We start from the raw sequence: 18699 nt of genomic DNA on the forward strand, positions 1-18699 counted from the left end.
CTGAGCTTCATTATTCCTAGTCACTTTATCAAACTACACACACAAACAGTCTGCTCTCCTTATCAGTGGACTTGCCATCCGCAGATTTAATCATCCATGGACAGCAAGCCCCCATTTTGGTTAATGGCAATGTGTGCACACAACTGTGCCAGCGCGAGTGGGCTGCACTGCCATGAAATTTAATGGACTTGAGTATGTGCAGATTTTCATATCCACAGGGGTCCAGAATGGATCCCCCGTGAATACAGAGGTCCAACGTTGTGTGTATGTATATGTATTCACGCTATATGGTTATGTTACAATCTCTTTCATTCAGTTAATCTCCAAGGTGCTACAAGACCTCTTTGCATTCTAGTGTGACAGTTCATTTGAGGCATAACTTTTCTCCCTAACTGTTTCAAATAGCACAGGAATGTCAGAAATGTTAACTTGAGGCAAATCAGCTTACAATACAACTTGTATTATATTTCATGAAACCAAATAACCTCAAAATGTTAAGTAAACTTTTTATAATAACAATACTGCCTTGCTGAGTTTCCCAATCTGTTCTTCAAATCAGCTAACAGAATTTGCTAAAAATCTGAAATTGATGCTAACTGCAGCCTGTATGTTTTTTGTCTATTTTGGGCATAACCTAGTATCCAGAATGTTTCAGAAGCATAGTTTACCAAGTAGTTACTGTGTAGAGCATTTTCATTATATGAAAAGTAAAGATCACAGGCTGCAGCCACACTGTAGAAATAATCCGGTTTGACACAGTTTTAACTGCCATGGCTTAAGGCGATAAAATTCTGGGAATGGTAATTGATTGTGGCACCCAAGTTTTGCCACAACTGTCTTGAGCCATGACAGTTAAAGTGGTGTCAAACCAGATTATTTCTGCAGTGTGGGTTCAGCTATAATTTCAGAATTGAGAAAATGACAAAAAAATCTAGTTAAACAGGGGAGAAGGCAAGTGTTTGGGCACAGTAGATAGTTCTCTTAGTGATTTCTTAGAGGTGAAAGCTAGAACCTTGTCACTGATCATCTGAGAGACCTATAATAGGGAAGATATATGACTTTTCCATCATATTTATTGTATTTAAGAAGTAAAATAAATATTTTCTGATTTTTTGAAATGTAAACTGGAGAAGGGGAATGGAGACAGCAATTCTCATTACTCTTCACCACTGGCTGTTCTGGCTAGGGTTGATGGGACCTGCAATTCACCAATATCTAAAGAGCTATACCTTCCCCATTCCCAATTTAAATTCAAATTTAGTTGTACTTAGATGAGAACCTCTGAAATTAATGGAACTTAAGAACAAAATTAAAAATTTAAAAACAGTATTTTTAATTATAGAAATATAAGATGCACAGAAAAATATCACATTGAGTCAAAGGACAAGAAATTCACAGAGTCCTACAGTTTGCTTTCCAAGGTCTTATTACTCCACTATCTCCATGTTTCCCTTCATGCCTTTAATTGTGAAGGCTCCAGTCCATAAAACAGTAATAAATCTGTTAACCATTTAAATGTGCTTCAGAACTTTGTTAGTTTTCCTTCTACAAATTAAAACAGCAGCTTCAAAGGTATGAATATAAAACAAGTCTGAAAGAGATCAATATATTACAATGTTTGAAAAATTATTTTGCAATTAAGTACTTGCCAGATTGCAAAATGCATATTCAGAAGTACATAACAAAGGCAGTCCTTTTTATGGCAAATAAATAAATAAATAAATAAATTCAAAGGGTGCAGATCTTGCTTGGCATTTTTGCTGAGACTCTAAATGAAAAGCTTCTTAGCTTAAAATTTGCCTAAGAAATACTTCTTTTGATTTTAAAGGTTAAATGTTGACTGGAATAATTTTTAATTTTGAATAGCATACAATTATTCTGAATAATGAAGCTGTGACAATTTCATTGCCCACATTGTCTTGGCAGCAGGAATGCTTTTGAACTTGTTTTATTCAACAAGACCAAGGATGTACCTACTAGCTACCTGATTTTTATCATACTTTGATAATACTCAACTTCTATGTTCTACCATAAAGAGCAAAGGAAATCACATTGGATCTTAGATTTAAATTCAACTGTTAGTCCCAAATAAAGTATATCTGTTGAATAAATAATACTTATAGAAATTCCATTGATTCAATGGGACTACTGTAGGTGGGACCAACAACTGAATTTAGGCTTTACGCTTCAGTAAATGCTTTTAGGACTTCATCCTAAAATGCCAAGTTTATTTTAATTCAGTTTTTAAATTCCAAACAATTTGATCAGAAAAATGTTTCCTTTGCTATTTCTGAATGTGTCTGCATTCCAACCAGCACGTTTAAAGCATATGTATATGTATATAAGCTACCTGGTAAAGTAATAAACAGGTGTCTTAAGCAGAGTAACACTTTATTTTACATTTATTTACACAGGTTAGGTAAATATAAAATTGCTATGTTTCAGGGCTGTTATATAAACAGAATCATTTCAGTACTTGCAAAACCTTAGTTAGGATGCCCCCTACTGCACTGTCACTTTAAAGCAAAACATCACTTACACAATGTCTTCGACTATCTAACAATCAGAGTTAGTATTTTTATAGTGCAAATTCATGTCTTACATTCTAAAATAAGGGGTGTAGGTGCAATGTGAGTGCAGTCTCTGGGAGAAAGGTGGAATTTATAAAACCAATAAAGAAACAAATCAACATAGGTATTAGAGAATAGTTTTTGCATATTAAATACTTTAGAGTCAATTTAAAACATTTGGGGGGAACAAGCTTTCCCTTTTTAGACTTCTGTAGGCTGTGAGAAAGTATTCCCAACCAAAATATCCCTGACAGATATTTACAAAAGAGCTCAACAAAAATGCTAATTTAAGAAGAATAGTGTAATATGCAGTCCATCTGTATCTTAATTTATTATATGTAGGACAAATGATCTTCTTTGGCTGCAAAAATGAATACTGTACAGAGCTGAGCCTCATTGGTTACAGAAGTATTTTCAAATACACACTACCACGTGCTTAACTATTCACGTATTTATATAACTCATATAGCAGGCTCAGTAGCTCAGTGTCTCCAACCACACTGCAACAGTAATACACTCCTACTATTCACTGTTTATCCATGCCATTCCTTCATTTCACTTGTATGCTCATTTCAAAAATATATTAAAATTCACTTAAGCATGAATGTAATAAAGAAAAACATTCTTATCACATAATATGCACATACAGTTTGCCTAGTAAACGTTCCTTCAATACTTTGTTGTTGTGTGTGTAACCCTGAGCCAAAGCTATCACATGTCTTTTTGTCAGGATTTGATCACAGGGGTTTGTCTTTGCCTCCCTCTGAAGCTGTGTCTCACCCAGTGAGTTTCCATGGCTGAGTGAAGACTCAGACCCTGGTCTCTAGTCATAGTACACCATTCAAACTACTACAACATGCTGGCTCTCCCTGCACATTTACTTTATGAGAATCACTGTTACAAGATGTGGTGATGGTAACTAGTATCTTAGACAGTTTTAAAAGAGAATCAGACAGAGAGAGGATGGGTTCATTAATGGCTACTAGCCATAAAGGCTATAGGAAACCCCAATGTAGAGGCAGATTTTGTGACAGGGATTCTGTGAGACATAGTCCAAACAAAGGTTTATTTCCCAATTTCTTGATCAACCTTTGGTCTGATCCACTAGTGTTCTTCTTAGGTTTATAGTGGCTGCTTACATTTTTGGCCCTCTTAGACAAAGTTCAGAAAGTTATGCAACAGAAATTAATGTTCATTCCAAATACTTTATCCCTTCCTCTTTACCTTCTTTCTTTACTTCAGCTATTACCAGTCAATTGAGATTAGGAGCTTTTTATAGTTTATAAGCAAGTAAAACTGATATCAATGATATTTATAGAACTTACCTTGTGTCACTGTTTTTATTATAATTAAAGTTGACACTACCCTTAAAGGTAAACTGCAGCTTTTGAAGAAAGCTGCTGACTTTGGTTTGAGATCAGTAGCATGTTCAGAAGAAGTACACTGATTTTCCTTAGCAACAACTCCTTTAAATAAATCTTCACCCATTCTTCGCATTGTTGATGTCATTGCTGCATACTGTTACACAAGCGATAAAACCACACAATGTTAACATTCTATTAAATACTGTAAATGTAAAAATAATGTACTCAAGTATAATCAACATAGCTAAATGTTTAAATGATTAGATTATAAACAATGTTCATTAAATGATGGGCCACTGGATAAAGGCTTAATGAAGTATATCAATCAATATGCCAGCACCATGTTTTGAACTATCGTTCTGAGCCAGAAGTGAAAATGTTATTACAGCACCACAGGAAAAAAATGCTGATGAAACTAGGAGATGTTCCAATTACTGGCTAGTTTAAATTTGTACTGAATGCTTATGTAACAATTGTGAGATTTTTACAAATTACATTAGTTTGCATCAAAGCAAAAAAATAAGGTGGCCATAGGTTAACCTTGGTGCATAACAAGGAACAGTACTGGGTAGCCTATATCAAAATCAATAGGGCAATGTGCCCATAAAGTCTGAATTCCTCTTCTCTCTGCAAGATGAATTCTTAATCTCAGCTCTCTTTTTATAGGAGAATGATAATTCTATACCAGAAAAAAGTTATTTTGAAAGTAACTGCATCAAAATTGGAAACAATTTATCTAATATGTAAAGAACAATAAATGAAATATCTGGGTCAAACTGAAATCAAACAATAACAGTTGACACCTCCAAGCAACAAAAATACTTTTCTCAATGCAAATAAACTGTTTGTGAAAACTGCTTACCTGCATCCTCCCATCTAACTGTCTCAAAGTCCAGTAAATAAATTTAACCACATGGAAGTGCAAGTTTGGATTCACAAAGGGCATCCACTGGAGCTGTTCAGCAACTAGAGGCAAACACTGTTCAACACAAAAGCATCACAATTGTCATTTCCTCTGCAAGATCAAGACTCTACAAATAAATTCTATATTGAAACTCAGTCTTGTAGACTGCACTATGCTTATTCTATGACATATCAAGAAATACCAAAATAATAAAAATTAATGCCCTGAAGGATAAAATTTATCTAGATGAGTTTCATGAATTTAAATCCTGATTGTAATGTCCTACTCATATAACAACCCAATTCAGTTTGTTTGGTATCTCATTGCTGATAGGTGTCTGTAAAATACCCTCAAAACAAATGGCAAAAGTGGGGAAATCTTGAAGCTAAGAAAGAAAATTCACACAGTAATTTGGGATGGAGAGGGACTGAAATATGCATACTTGCTTTCCAAAGCAGATGAAGAATGAAGAACATGAAATGCTATTGTAAGTGAGAAAGAGAAATCTACCATGGAGCTACTGCAGCATCCAGAACCCTTGACTGATAATATGCAGAAAGGGTAAATGTGTGGGGAGGGGGAAGAGAAGAGTGCTAGGATTTACCACCACCACCCCCCCCCCCGACCTATTTTAATTTCTTCCTCCTACTGAGCTCAGTCTGACATAGGATTTGGGCACAATCCTGGGAAACCAAGAAGATCATTCTTCACTTGCCAGGACTGCTGAGAGATGCACTTCAACATCTGAAGGACTAGATTTTGTCCATCAGAGCTGGTGGATGTGCAGTTTAGTACCTGACACCTACTTCAACTAGATCAGATGCACTGAATGAGCTGCTGAATGGTATGTCATTCATGTAAATCCCAATGAGTCAACAGATCTAGTCAGGTTTGGTCTAATAATAGGATTCAGGCCTACAACTATGATCTAACTTGAAGAAGAACTGGGTATATTTTTCAAATTTAAAGGTGTCAAAACTATTTTTATATGAAGGAATTTCAGCACTCAAAACTGTTTTAGAATGTCTAAATTGTTCCCAGTTGGAAAAACAAAAAGAAATTAAATCAAAGTTAAAAATTTAGACCATCTATGATGCAGCAAACTAAGGTTGGATTATTTACTTTTTGTATACAGTCTGTAGGTCTCAACATTATAATGAAGAAAAATAAAAACTTGTCAACTCAGGTCAGTGCCTGAACATTTCAGTTTCTGAATCTTTACCAATTTCATTTCATTCTCTCAACCTTTTCACATGCTAATTTGTTAATCGATTAACTGTTGAGTATATTCAAGTTTCATCAGCTTAGTTCACTTTTACAAATGGTGTATTTCGCGGACAAGTAGCAAGAGTGTTGTTAGTATATTCTCAAGAACGTGGCCTATTTAGCAACAAGTATGGCAGTAACAGTATAATAGTTCACTGCCATTTAAAAAAGCCATCAAGACGGATCTCTTCTGACAGGCCTTCCCTGACTGATCATCTTACTCCCACTGATATGGATTACCCTGACTACCCCAAGATGTTTTGTGCAAATTTTGATGTTTTAGTGATTTTAATGTGATTTTATAATGTTGATGTTGTATGTATGTATTTTATTATTGGTTTTATTATTGTAATTTTTTTACTGCTGTAACCTGCCTTGATCCATTGGAGAGGTGGGATAAGTCAAGAGTAATATGTTGGTTTTCTTAGTTGATTTTTTGAAACCACAATTAGGAAAGGAGAAAGCTATCGGTCTCAGAAAATGGTTGCCACTGACTCCAGTTGTCTTTTCTGTGCCAAGGAGTGAAGTAGGAAACATTGTCAGCATCAGCTGCTGTTGGCAAAAGAGCTCTGCTTACATCTGTATGTAGTTACTCAAAAACAAGTAGCAGCAAGCAAATAAACAGCAAGACCAGACAGAAGTCTGGGGGCAAGTCCCATATCATGGGTTCATGTGTGTTAATTTTCTCTTGAGTTGTTGTTTTATCAAGTGCAGACATTGCTTCGTACTCCTGAATTGCTTCTAGATGGTACACAAAAGGGATGTTCTTTGATCACATAAAGAAGATTGTTGACAAAGTAATATTAACATAAAGAATAGTGATGTTATCCTCAGGAGGGCATTTGCAAACTGCTGTATCAAGATGTGAATGTTTACACTGCAGGACAGTTATTGAAATATTGAATGTATCTAGAATTTCTAGCTGAAATGGAAGGGTCACAACAATCTGTCACACTGACAAATAACTGAAATGTATTCCTCTAACAAAGAGTTCACTGTTGTGCTAGGCTTAATATGTTTTATCTAGAAAGTTCTTAAAACCTAATAAAATCAGTTATATGCAAAGAAATGTTTTTATTTGCTCCTTTCATTTTTCAATATCATGTTGGTTGAAAGCAGATCCCGCATCACCACTTTTGTCATTGTGGTGATGTTGTTATTGTCATCATTTTATTTATATTCAACCTTTTCCCCCAAACTGAGACTTAAGATGGCTTACAAATTAAAAATGATCACAACATAATTTAAAATGTACCAAATAGTCAACGTTCAAACCAAATTAAACTATTAACCATATTAAAAATATCCACTTAAAAACTATAAGATCAGTTAAAAGTCCTGTTTAACTGCATGGGAGAACTAGGGCCCGAAACAGACAGACAAAAAGTGCCAGCTTTGGGGGCATTGCATGCAAATGGTGCATGCCCCCAGATCGGCTGGAAGCCACGCTAAGGCTGCCTAAGGCGGCTCAAAGCTGGCTGCAGAAAGGAGCCAAAAAACCGCCAAATCCCTCTTTGCCGGCAGTCCATTTGGCATGGCAGCAGTGGCTGGCTTCGGGACTATCGTCCTGCGCCAATCAGGGCTGATTTATGGGTGGCGCAGCCGCTCCAAGCCGCACGTCTTTGCCCCTAGATCTAAGAAACCCAATGTATTTTTAGGACAAGTAGGTTGGTTACATAAAACATTTATATATCTATGTAGAATTCACAGCATAAAACTGTTGGATAAATTCAATATTAGTAGTAACTAAAGAAAGTTGAACAAAATGAATGGGATATATTAGTCAACAGCAATGTAAGTTCTATCGACATCCATGGGAGAATTAAAAATGGGATTAGAATTGAATTCAGCCTTCTCTATGTTTCATCAAAACTAAGTCTTGCTGGGTCCAATAAGGCTTCACTTTAAAAAAAAAAGGGTGTTGGTTTGCAGTTAAGGAGATATAACAACGTTTTATTTTTCTAATATTCTACTTAAAATAACTACTTCAAAAATATTATATAATACAATGACAGTAATTAATTTATCTGAACAATCTGACCCTGGCTTGGAACACATCCAAATCTAGATAAGCAAAATCTGTCTAAATGAAATTCTAATGACATATCATCATGACATACCTGAAATTATACCTAACATTATAGCCAGCAAACATCAATAGCTCAAGGTTTGGATAATAGGCAGACTAGCATTATTAGACACAAAAGATACTAACTACACAGACATGATAAAGGTCTACTGTGAAACAAGAGCAGGGAACTCTACCTTGATACACTTATCTTGTGTATAGTTTTTGGTAGGAGTGATTGCTCTTGTTCGCTTGTGAATATCTTCTTTCTCTTCCTCTACTATCAGTTTGTTGAGGTGCTGATCTGAAATCCATTCCATTAATACTGTTAAAAGGTCGTAGATGTGTGAATTAAAAGGCATCTGCAAACAGCAACCATCACAGGCTTATTGTAAAAAGTTTGTTATTAGAAGATGATATCTATTGCATGCACCAACTTGTACAATCTGCACCGCAACACATTTCTGGCCTGCAACAATTGAACAGAAAGGTATGGAAATCTGACTGTGGATATTTTTCCTGTGCCAGTTTGAAGGAGGAATATTTTTTCCAAATGGATATAGATGAATGAAAAGTCCTACAAAGCCAGCACTGAAAATAAAGTTGTCCCTCCCTCTCCTGAAATTTATCTCTCCAGTTCTCCTTGCTAGTTTTTTTTTTAAAGAAAACAAGTCTTGTATATTTTTTACCACATCCAACTAGTCAGTATCTTCCTTGGAGAAGTGCAAAAGTCTTGACTCCCCCCCCCCCCCCACCATTTCCTTAAGCATATATGGACAGTTAAAAATGCATATTGACATCATAAAACAATGATATTGCCATTTTATTAAACTGGGAAAAATGGTATTTAGCAAGAATATTTAAAATAACTTCCAAGTCTCTGACCTCAATAAAATGTATTGTCTCCACTCCACCATCTCATGCATATCGGCAGTCCAGTATTCACATGTTCAAGAAAACCCTTTTAACTTTTCATGAGTGGTTCATTCCTCCACTGAACTGACAGCTATGCAACAGAACTCTTTTAAGTCTTTGAAACTCTAGGTTGGGAGCACAGTTCTTGCACTACATGTGCCTTACCTTGTACATTTTTGATAGGGCTATGACTTTTTCTGTCTTGACAGTTTTATGCTTCAGGGCTGACTGGGAAGATCCTTTGGATTTCTGTATTGATAAAAACTCATGCTTCCTCTATACAAGGACAGATTGACAAAGAAATACATTATAATGTTTGCTTGTAAGTTGACAAACAATTGGAAACATAATTAAATCATACCTGCAAATTCTCTAAACGAGCTTGTACTCTTCGAGACTGGACTTCTAGCTTCTTGTTCTGTTCACTGACATCACTTAACTAAAAAGAATCAAAAGTCAAGTCAAATTTCGACACTGACTTCTCTGTCCCTGGTATAAAAGAATGCAAAAGTCAACAGGATCACTAGATTCACCCATTCACCTATCTTTAGTCATAATTTTTTTCAGCCTGACAATTGCATGTGTGGTGGTGTCAGGGGTCTACGTGCACTCACATACGTAAATGTATATAAAAACATCTTCGTCTTTCCCCCAGTGGAAAAAAAAGAGTAATGTATAAGAGAAATTATTCTGTTAGGCCTTGAGGTGAAAGTCCAAGAGCCATTTGTATACATCACCTATTTCAGGCTGAACATATCCTGTAGAATTTTTTGTAAGGGCATCGGTCTTATGTGAATATAAATTGTAAACATTTCCACATTTCAAGCTGAATCTTTGCAAGTGTATATTTACTGACATACAAATGCTCTCTTTGTATTTTCCACCTTTGGAACCCAGGTCCCAGAATTTCTCACTACTCTTCAGCCTGGCTTGAAATTCTGGCAGCTGGAAGTCTAATGACATCTGAAGAGCCACAGTTGTGAATCACTGCATTAAGCCTTGCAGAATGGATACACTGAATGCACAGGCATCCATATCTTTTACTGAAACATGTCACACTACCCCAAGAGACCTGTGATCATTTCAAATTAGAGTTCACAGAAAGAAGTAAAAATCAAAACATACAAAACATTAATACACTACAAATAATAAAAAAAGATGTTTATAAACATACATTTGAAGAAAGAAATTGTTTAAAAGTTTACTAATATGTAGGGAAGTGTGAATTGTGTCTAAATTCTGGCCACTGTTTCTCACAGAACATCAACAGCAGATAATCAAGATCATGGTCTGAATTCAATGTTGTACTGCACTAGCAGAAATGAATTTTATATTATGCAAGGGAGGTATCCAGAATAATACTCCATTGTGGAAGTCACTGTGTAATATGAATAGCATGTGAACAGTGTTTTTCCAATACTGCTTGCACAACAACAAAATCTAGCACAGTTTTTCAGACAACTAGCATCACATTAGATCTAGTGCTATACAGTTAACTATTACATACTACAAAACCTTTTGAAACTATCTTGTTAATACATATACAAAGGCCAATGAACGAACCTGTAAAAATTGTACTTACCTGTTTTTTTAAGGTATCATTCAGTTCTCTTAATGTTTCAAACGATGTCTTAAGCCTTTTGTTTTCTTTAGATTTTTCATTCAGAGCTTCAGATAATTGCTGAATTTCAGCTTCATGTTGCTACAAACAAAATTAAAGACTTTTAAAAAAAAGTCCTCACAGGACTTAGACATTGTTTTCAAAACCATTTTAAATTCGGTCTCTATTTCCCACATTTGTGGCTCCCTCTAATTCTTTATAAAATGTGAACCCAAAAGCCTTAAGATGTATGAGGTGGAAAGATTTTCTGAGGAAAGATAGAAGAGGACTTTCCATGAATGTACCTATCCGTCATCACACTGGTCACCTGTATACAGTAGCTAAACTAATCCAGATTAGTAGGGCAAATGAAGCAAAAAGAAAATTTCTAACTTATACAAAAGTATGAAGGAATAAGCTAAAACTTTCATATTCACATTTCAGCTGCCTCACATAATTTACAAAGCTCATGGCCATAAGCCTCAGTCACACAGAGGTTGTTCCCACTACGTTTTAAACCGGATCTCGATCTGATGTAAACCACGATAGTTCCCACTTAATTCGAATCCCTAAAGCGATTCAAAAAGGGGGGGAATAGTTTTTACCCATTTTTACCTATTTAACCCGTGTCAAAAAGACACTGGTAAAAATGGATTGTTTTTTGGGCAGAAAGCAAATCAAGAGGTAAGCGAGAAAGTAACCTTTTCCCAACAAGGTGTTCTTCTTACACAGACTATTCTACTTCTATCTATTCCACTTCTGTCCCTTTATCATGCTGCCTCTCTCTTATGTTTTTAGTCCTCTGCCAATCCTATCATATGATTTTGAGTGCCATGAAAAGAAAGAGACTTGTTATTTATGTACTGTGTTGTTTTTACACACACACACACAATCAGGCAGTATACATATTAGAGTATATATGATAGTATTATATAATATATATAATAGTTTGTAAGGCTTGCTGCTTCAGGTACCAAGACTTAGGTAGTATGCCCCTTGAAGTAGATGCTCTGCCTCAGCCAGCAAAATCTTTCACATTACACATTCTTATAATTACTGTCTTCTGCAGGTAATTTGGAGATACTCATACTTCTTCAACAAGCAGCGAACTACCACATTATGAAAGGGACTGATTTCTCAGTCACACTTGACATGCACAATTCTCAAGTGTTAGGGAACCCCAACTGTGAGAAATCTACATCTATGAAGCACTTCTGGATCAGCACTAACTTCATATGTGATAAGAACAACTGAGCAGGTAGGTGAGGTGATAGCTTCTAATGTTTTTTAGCTACAATTTTTTTCTAGCAAAAATGGTTTTAGTTAGATTTGTTTTAAAGTACAGATGAATTTTAGAAGTAACTTTACCTCCTTCATAATTTGAAATTTTGTATGAACTTCCTCTTCTACATCTCTTATTTTGGTCAAGGCAGCTTCATGTCTACAAAGGAGGGCTTCTCGTTCAGCTAAGAAGTGTTCTCGTTTTTCGAGTTGCAAAGCAAATTCTTGCTGAATTAGTTTTTCTTGCTGCACCATAATAAGACAACAGAATATTGTACTGATATGCTGATATATTTTTAAAATATTTAACAAATAGTAAAGTCATTCTTAAAAAAATTACCTGCAGTTTTTGATGTATGATTGATAATTCATGATAAATTTGACTGAAGTGAGATGGTATCAGTTTTTTCCCAATTAATTCTTGTGTTTCATGAATGCTCACTCTCTCTTTTACTGCATCAGTGCCACTATCATAATCACAACATGTGGCCACTGTCAGACTTGAAGGCAGAGTAATGTCTAGGAGGTGAAAATAAAAGAAGTAATATTCAGCAAATTATTCCTTTAATTTCACTAAGGGGGAAGAGGGGAGAGATGTCTATTGATACAAAAATTATATGCTGCTGTAGTAGTATACAAATAAAAATTAAAGAAATTGAGCCCATTGATATGCTAACTACCATGCTTTCAATTTGTCATATACAATGAGTCTTATCCTATTTTATAAGCAGATAGGTGCTGAGAGACTGCAGAAACAAATTCCAAGAGCAAGGGATAATTTTAAAATCTATGCCTGTAACATATGTGAAGGAAAAGGTTTCTCACTTCTTTATTTTGTGACTTTATATTCTACCTTTCAGCAAGTCTTATCACAAGATGGACTAGACAGAAATAAAAACCAGTAATTATCCACAACAAAACAGAACACAAATAAAAACTATGCAACTTAGAAAAATTATAAAAAACAAGTAAATATAAATGAAAAGCAGTCACAGTATCTAGAAAACTATATACAAAGGACAGAACAAGGGTCAAAAAGTGCTTTACATCATGAAGATACCCAATTTGTTAACCAATCTAGAAATGCTCTTACATTCATTTGAAATGGCAAAACACTACTTTTTCTTAGCCTGACGGCAATAATTAAAATTAAAAGTTCTAAACATTAACAAGTCAGCAGCTTCAAGAGCTGCCTATTTAGGCCTTCAAGAGCTGCCTATTTTGTTTGTGTGTATGAATAGTAATGTAACTATCAACCCAATCCTATGCAGTGCTGAGCATTACACAGCAGAACACAAGTTTTTATTGCTGTTATTGTATGTCTTCAAATCATTTTTGGCTTATGGTGACATAAGCTGATCCTTTTCTTGGCCAGCTTTATTCAGAGAGGGCTTGCCATTGACTTCCTCTTAGGCCAAGAGGATGTGACTTACTCAAGGTCACCCATTGGGTTTCCATGGCTGAGGGGGGATTTTAACCCTGGTTTCTCACAGTCCTAGTCCAACATTCAAAGCACTACATCATGCTAGCTTTCAAATAGGTCTAGTTGAGAAGATTCCACCCCTACCTTCCAATTTGCTTTCACTTCAGAACATAATGTTTTCCATAATTTTGCCTTTGGATTCAACCATGATCTCTCCTTTAGCAGCCAACTGAGTCATCTTTATGGATGGCTCTGCTGGCATATGAACTGAAATCCCAACTTTTTCTGTCACTGCATTTAGTTTTCTCTTGCACCTGTGACTCCAGAGAACAAAGGAGTGCCTAGGTGACCCAGGAAGAGAGTGGGTGTGGACAAACAAACAAAGAGGAAATGACCATAAACATATTGTCCCTAAACACTTAGACTGAGTACAGTACATGCAATCTAACTACCACTGATTCTTAGGCATGCCAAGGTAATCACAATTTATTGTCCCTGTTACAGCCAGAAAATGTCAAGATGGAGAATAAAATGGTTTCTAAAGAAAAGTAACCCACAGTGCTCTCAAACAGGCTTCACTAATGAAGATATACATTGGGGCAGGCAAACTGAGGCCCTGGGGCCACACATAGCCCTTCAGGGTGCATTTATGTCCCTCAGCATGTAGAGAATCCCCAGATTACTGTTTTCTGGCCAAAGAAGAGGATAAAGTGTTGGAATCCTGTAAGCGCAATGAGTTAATTTTTAAATAGATTTCAACCCATCCATCCCAGCCGTACTGTTTTAATGTAAAATAAATACTAATTCTTGAGCAGCAGTAGTGGATCTCTGGACTCTTTGGTTTTTTCCCCCTGGTAGTCCATGTGAACCCCTGAGGGTCATGGGACATAAAAGTAGGCCCTGGACCTACTATAGTTGTGACATGGACTGCAGGTGAGTTAGAACTGTCCAACTTTGCCTCAACTGTCTTGCAGGAGATTATCACTAAACCTGCAGTTAAAGACCTAAAGATCAAGTACACAAGGTCAGCTGAACAGACACAGTGATGCATTCTTCTTAATTTCAAGTTGTCAGCATGTTATTCCAGAAGAATTCAATCAAGATGTATTAGAAATAATAAAAATCTGATTACCTATTTCTGAATATGAGCCTCCAGTTTGAGTTTCATTACTTCCAAGAAAATTTTCATTGAACTCTGGCTCTATATCAAGTTGGCTTAAGTCACACAGAGAGTCCAACTCATCATCAGACCTAATGAACACAAATGATCACATAAAAGTATATACAATGTAAGATAAAGTTCAATATCCAGTAGTCTTCACATCATCAGAAATATCCAGAAATATCTTCTGATCCTAAAACTACTATTTTCTAAAACACTACTCCAGAGAAAAATGAGTGAATTCCATTGTTTTATAGGCTTCTTCTTTTAAAAAACGGAAAAGACTGGACCACAAAAAGTAAAGTGATTTTCTTACTGATTCAAGTTTTTAAAATTCTTTGAGGAATCCAAGAACTGTTTCTTATTGTGCTTTCCCACAGTATGATTTGGCTGTGAAGAATTTATGAGTAAAGATGTAATTGTAGCATCAAGCGAACTATCCACTTCACCTATAAGGAAAGAGGAGCAAAACCTAAAAAATCATGATGGCTGAAATCTAAAAATGCAAGCATACTTATAGCAATCCTCCATTTAAAGCAGGGCTCAGATTCATGTAATACCCAGTCATTTTTCCCAAACCCTGAGCCCTATCTGGGCCCTTGCCCAACAAGCAGCAACACACATACCTCTGGACTGGGATGCAAGTGAATTCTACAAACAAAATAATGTAAGGAAACACACAAAACTTGTCAAAACTAAATCATTTTTTAAAAAGATCCTATGAGTTTTCTGATACTACTTTTCACAAATACCATATTCTCCATATTTTCTAACAGAAAGGTCATCTATTTTTTAGATTGCTAAGACATGTCTCTTAGGAAAACTAGGTCAAGGAAAGTAAGGGGAAAACTTAGTCCACTCTAAAGGTTTGCTTCTGATTTTAAGATACCATCTTATTCTAAAATGTTTATTTGTAGTATTGCTATTTTAACATTGGTCTAGAATCAGAATACAGCAGCATCTTAAAATGTGCCTGAATTGTGAAGTAAATGTGCCTTTATAAAATTATGAAACTCTGAACTTGTATGCTAAAAGTGAAATTTACTGATATCTTGACCTTTCTGAACTTTTCACCTAATATCAATGTACGTTTTTACACAACATGACAAAGCAGGGATCAGCAAAATACCTGGCTTATTATGAACAAGCAGAAGATATTACTGGATAGGAGCCCTGGTGGCGCAGTGGTTAAATGCCTGTATTGCAGCCACTCACTCACAAACCATAAGTTTGTGAGTTAAACACCAGTGAAAGGGCTCAAGCTCGACTCAGGCTTACATCCTTCCGAGGTCGCTAAAATGAGTACTCAGATTATTGGGGGCAATTAGCTTACACTTTGTAAAACCGCTTAGGGAGTGCTTAAGTGCACTGATAAGCAGTATAGAAATGTACTTGCTACTTGCTATTATGGCCCCATACAGACTGCCAAAATAAAGCTGCTTTGGGTCACTTTGGAGGTATGCTGTTTAAATGTTGCATGCATCCTAAGAGTCCGGAAGCTGCGCCAAAGCTGCGCTCCAATCCTAAGGACTAGGTTGTGGCTTCGGCGCGGCTTCCAGACTCTTAGGGCACATGCAACATTTAAACAGCATACCTCCAAAGTGACCCGAAGCAGCTTTATTTTGGCCTGTCTGTATGGGGCCTATGCTAAACTTCTTTTAAAAGCAGAACATCAATGGCAATATGATGCTAACATGTACCTTTCCATGTTTCCAGACTACAACCATTAGTCATATTCCCAGGACTTGATTTTGATCTATGCTTAATAATACCATATGGCAATGTTGGAGATAAAAGAGCCACTGTCTTGGCCAAGATTCAGATCTGGAAAGAGGACACCGGACTTGCTGTTAAGTTCTATTTTTTAGCAATGGTATGGGGAAAAATTAATATCCTACTTGATTTTAAAACTAAGTTTAAGAAGTTTAAAATTAAGTTTAAAATTAAATTTAAGAAGTGGGATAAGTTGTTTCAATTGTTGATGCTGTTTCAGCCTGTTTTTTAACTAAAGTTTTTATTGGCATTTATTTGCTGCTACCATCTTGGGAGCCCTGTTGGACTGAGAGGCAACAAAAAAATGCTTAAATAAATAAATAAAATACAGAACTCTTGAAGATGTACACAGCTTCCTTTCCCGAATCACAAAAGCCAGTCACCATAAATATCAGGTGACAGAACTTATCTCTGTGACAGGAGGTGAACCCCAGGAATGCTTAAGCACTGGTATAACCTTGGCTGAGCTTAAGGTCAGCCATTATTTGTAATCACTGTGAATTCACCCTCTCCCACCCCACTACTTTCCTCAGAAAAACACGGTGGCAAAGGAGAGAAATAACTCCTTCTTCCAACAAAGGGATGAAGCACCTGAATGAGTTTGTAGAGCAACGATACTACCTCTTTTGTGTATGTGCTTAATATGGAATCAATCCAGCCTCCCTCAACCTTGTTTCCTGCAGATGGTTTAAACTACAGCTCCCATTACCCCTAGCTATGCTGAAATCAATGGGAGCTATACTTCACATCTGGAGGACATCACCTTCACAATACATAATTATTGCACTTTGAATCCACTTTAACTGTTGTGGATGCATTCTATGGGATCCTAGAATTTGTAGTGGTGAATGGTGAAGGGCCTGGAAACCATGCCTTATGAGGAAAGACTTGTGGAGCTTGGTATGTTTAGCCTGGAAAAGAGATAGTTAAGAGGTGATATGATAGTCCTGTTTAAGTATTTGAAGGGGTGTCATACTGAGGATGGAGCAAGCTTGTTTTCTGCTGCTCCAGAACACGGAACAATGGATGCAAGATACAGAAAAAGAGATTCCAGCTCAACATTAGGAGGAACTTCCTGAAAGTAAGGGCTGTTCAACAGTTGAACACACTCCTTCAGAGTGTGGTGGAGGCTCCTTCTTTGGAGGTCTTTAAACAGAGGCTGGATGGCCATCTGTTGTGGATGCTTTGATTGTGAGTTCCTGCATGGCAGGGGGGTTGGACTAGATGGCCCTTATGGTCTCGTCCAACTCTATTATTCTAGTTTCAAGCAATAGAGCTCTCTTGAGGAGATTTCTAAATACATAATGAAAGTACCAGGATTTTCTAAGATGAAATCAGCTAAAGTGGTTATCAAAGTACTATAACTGTGTAGTGTGAAAGTGACTGAAGGAGAATCTTAACAAAGGGCCTTTTTGTGCTCAGTCTCTTGGAATAGCAAACATGGGAAGGCCTGACCCACCTTCCACAGGATCATAGGTATAGATCCAACAGGTGGTGATGGTTGCATCCACACTGGAGAAATAATCTGGTTTGAGCCCGTTTTCACTCTGGTGCCACAACCAACTACAGTTCCCAGAATTCCATAGCACTGAGCTTTGGCAGTGAAAGTGGGGTCAAACCGGATTATTTGTTTTACAGGAACATATGCCCCAAAGATACTCCTGGACCTACTAAAAAATTGCAATAGTACTGTAGTTTATAAATTTCTTAAGGCATTTAAACTTGTAAGTTCTGTTTAAAAAAAGAATTGGGCAAACTTGGTAATAATTTTCCAATCTAAACAAAGACATGACATTAATTATAAAGGAGGGCTAGGTCAAATGAAGCTTCAAAATAGAGATGTGTCTTAAAATGTTGCAAGAATGGAAATCAGTGCTGTGAAGGTAGCCTAACTTTTTCCAAATTTAATGTAAGAACTCTTTAAATGTAAGAACTGTTTTTGTTTTAAAGAGTTTTTAAACTTTAACTTTTAATAATGTAATGTTTTGAATTTCTGGAATTGTTCAATTGCTTTTTAAACATGTATTTTCCATGTTTTATAGTGTTTTAACTTGGACTGTTTTAGATTTATAAGCCGCCTTGAGTGCCTGTACTGGGAGGAAGGTGGGATACAAATAAACATAATAATAATAAAAAAACAAAACAAATTGCAGATCTTAAAATTTCTTACCTGCAGTTAGCAGGGCCCTTCTGTTTTTACTTTTTGTATGCATCATGCCTGAAGAATAATCCTAAAACAGCAAGAGAAATGACAATTGTCACACACGAATCAACGTACCACGCACAGATTGTTTTATTGCACTATTGCAATAAAAGTATTTTACTTTAAGTGTGAAAACAAGCCCTTTCTATTTAACCAACACTGTTAGAAAT

The 18699-nt window shown here is 36.2% G+C and overlaps 1 protein-coding gene across 3 annotated transcripts in view; it reads right to left on the bottom strand.

The window, feature by feature from the left end:
- CCDC138 (coiled-coil domain containing 138) overlaps positions 1 to 18699 on the bottom strand; it is a 35741-nt gene that overhangs the window by 15739 nt on the left and 1303 nt on the right. For 2 of the 3 annotated variants that reach the window (XM_089511355.1, XM_089511354.1), the window contains exons 2-12: positions 18497 to 18557; positions 14870 to 15002; positions 14524 to 14642; positions 12309 to 12487; positions 12056 to 12214; positions 10670 to 10789; positions 9449 to 9526; positions 9253 to 9363; positions 8370 to 8534; positions 4797 to 4913; positions 3896 to 4088 (exon numbers count right to left, since the gene is read on the bottom strand). In XM_089511355.1, coding sequence (XP_089367481.1) covers positions 3896 to 4088; positions 4797 to 4913; positions 8370 to 8534; positions 9253 to 9363; positions 9449 to 9526; positions 10670 to 10789; positions 12056 to 12214; positions 12309 to 12487; positions 14524 to 14642; positions 14870 to 15002; positions 18497 to 18557 — 1435 coding nt within the window. Of the gene's footprint in view, positions 1 to 3895; positions 4089 to 4796; positions 4914 to 8369; positions 8535 to 9252; positions 9364 to 9448; positions 9527 to 10669; positions 10790 to 12055; positions 12215 to 12308; positions 12488 to 14523; positions 14643 to 14869; positions 15003 to 16253; positions 18070 to 18496; positions 18558 to 18699 lie in introns of those variants that run through there. The other variant, XM_089511356.1, reaches the window with a different exon arrangement.

Source organism: Sceloporus occidentalis, unplaced genomic scaffold (genome assembly GCF_023333645.1).
Source record: "Sceloporus occidentalis isolate IW3139 unplaced genomic scaffold, rSceOcc1.0.p SCAF_2, whole genome shotgun sequence".
NCBI lineage: Eukaryota > Metazoa > Chordata > Lepidosauria > Squamata > Phrynosomatidae > Sceloporus > Sceloporus occidentalis.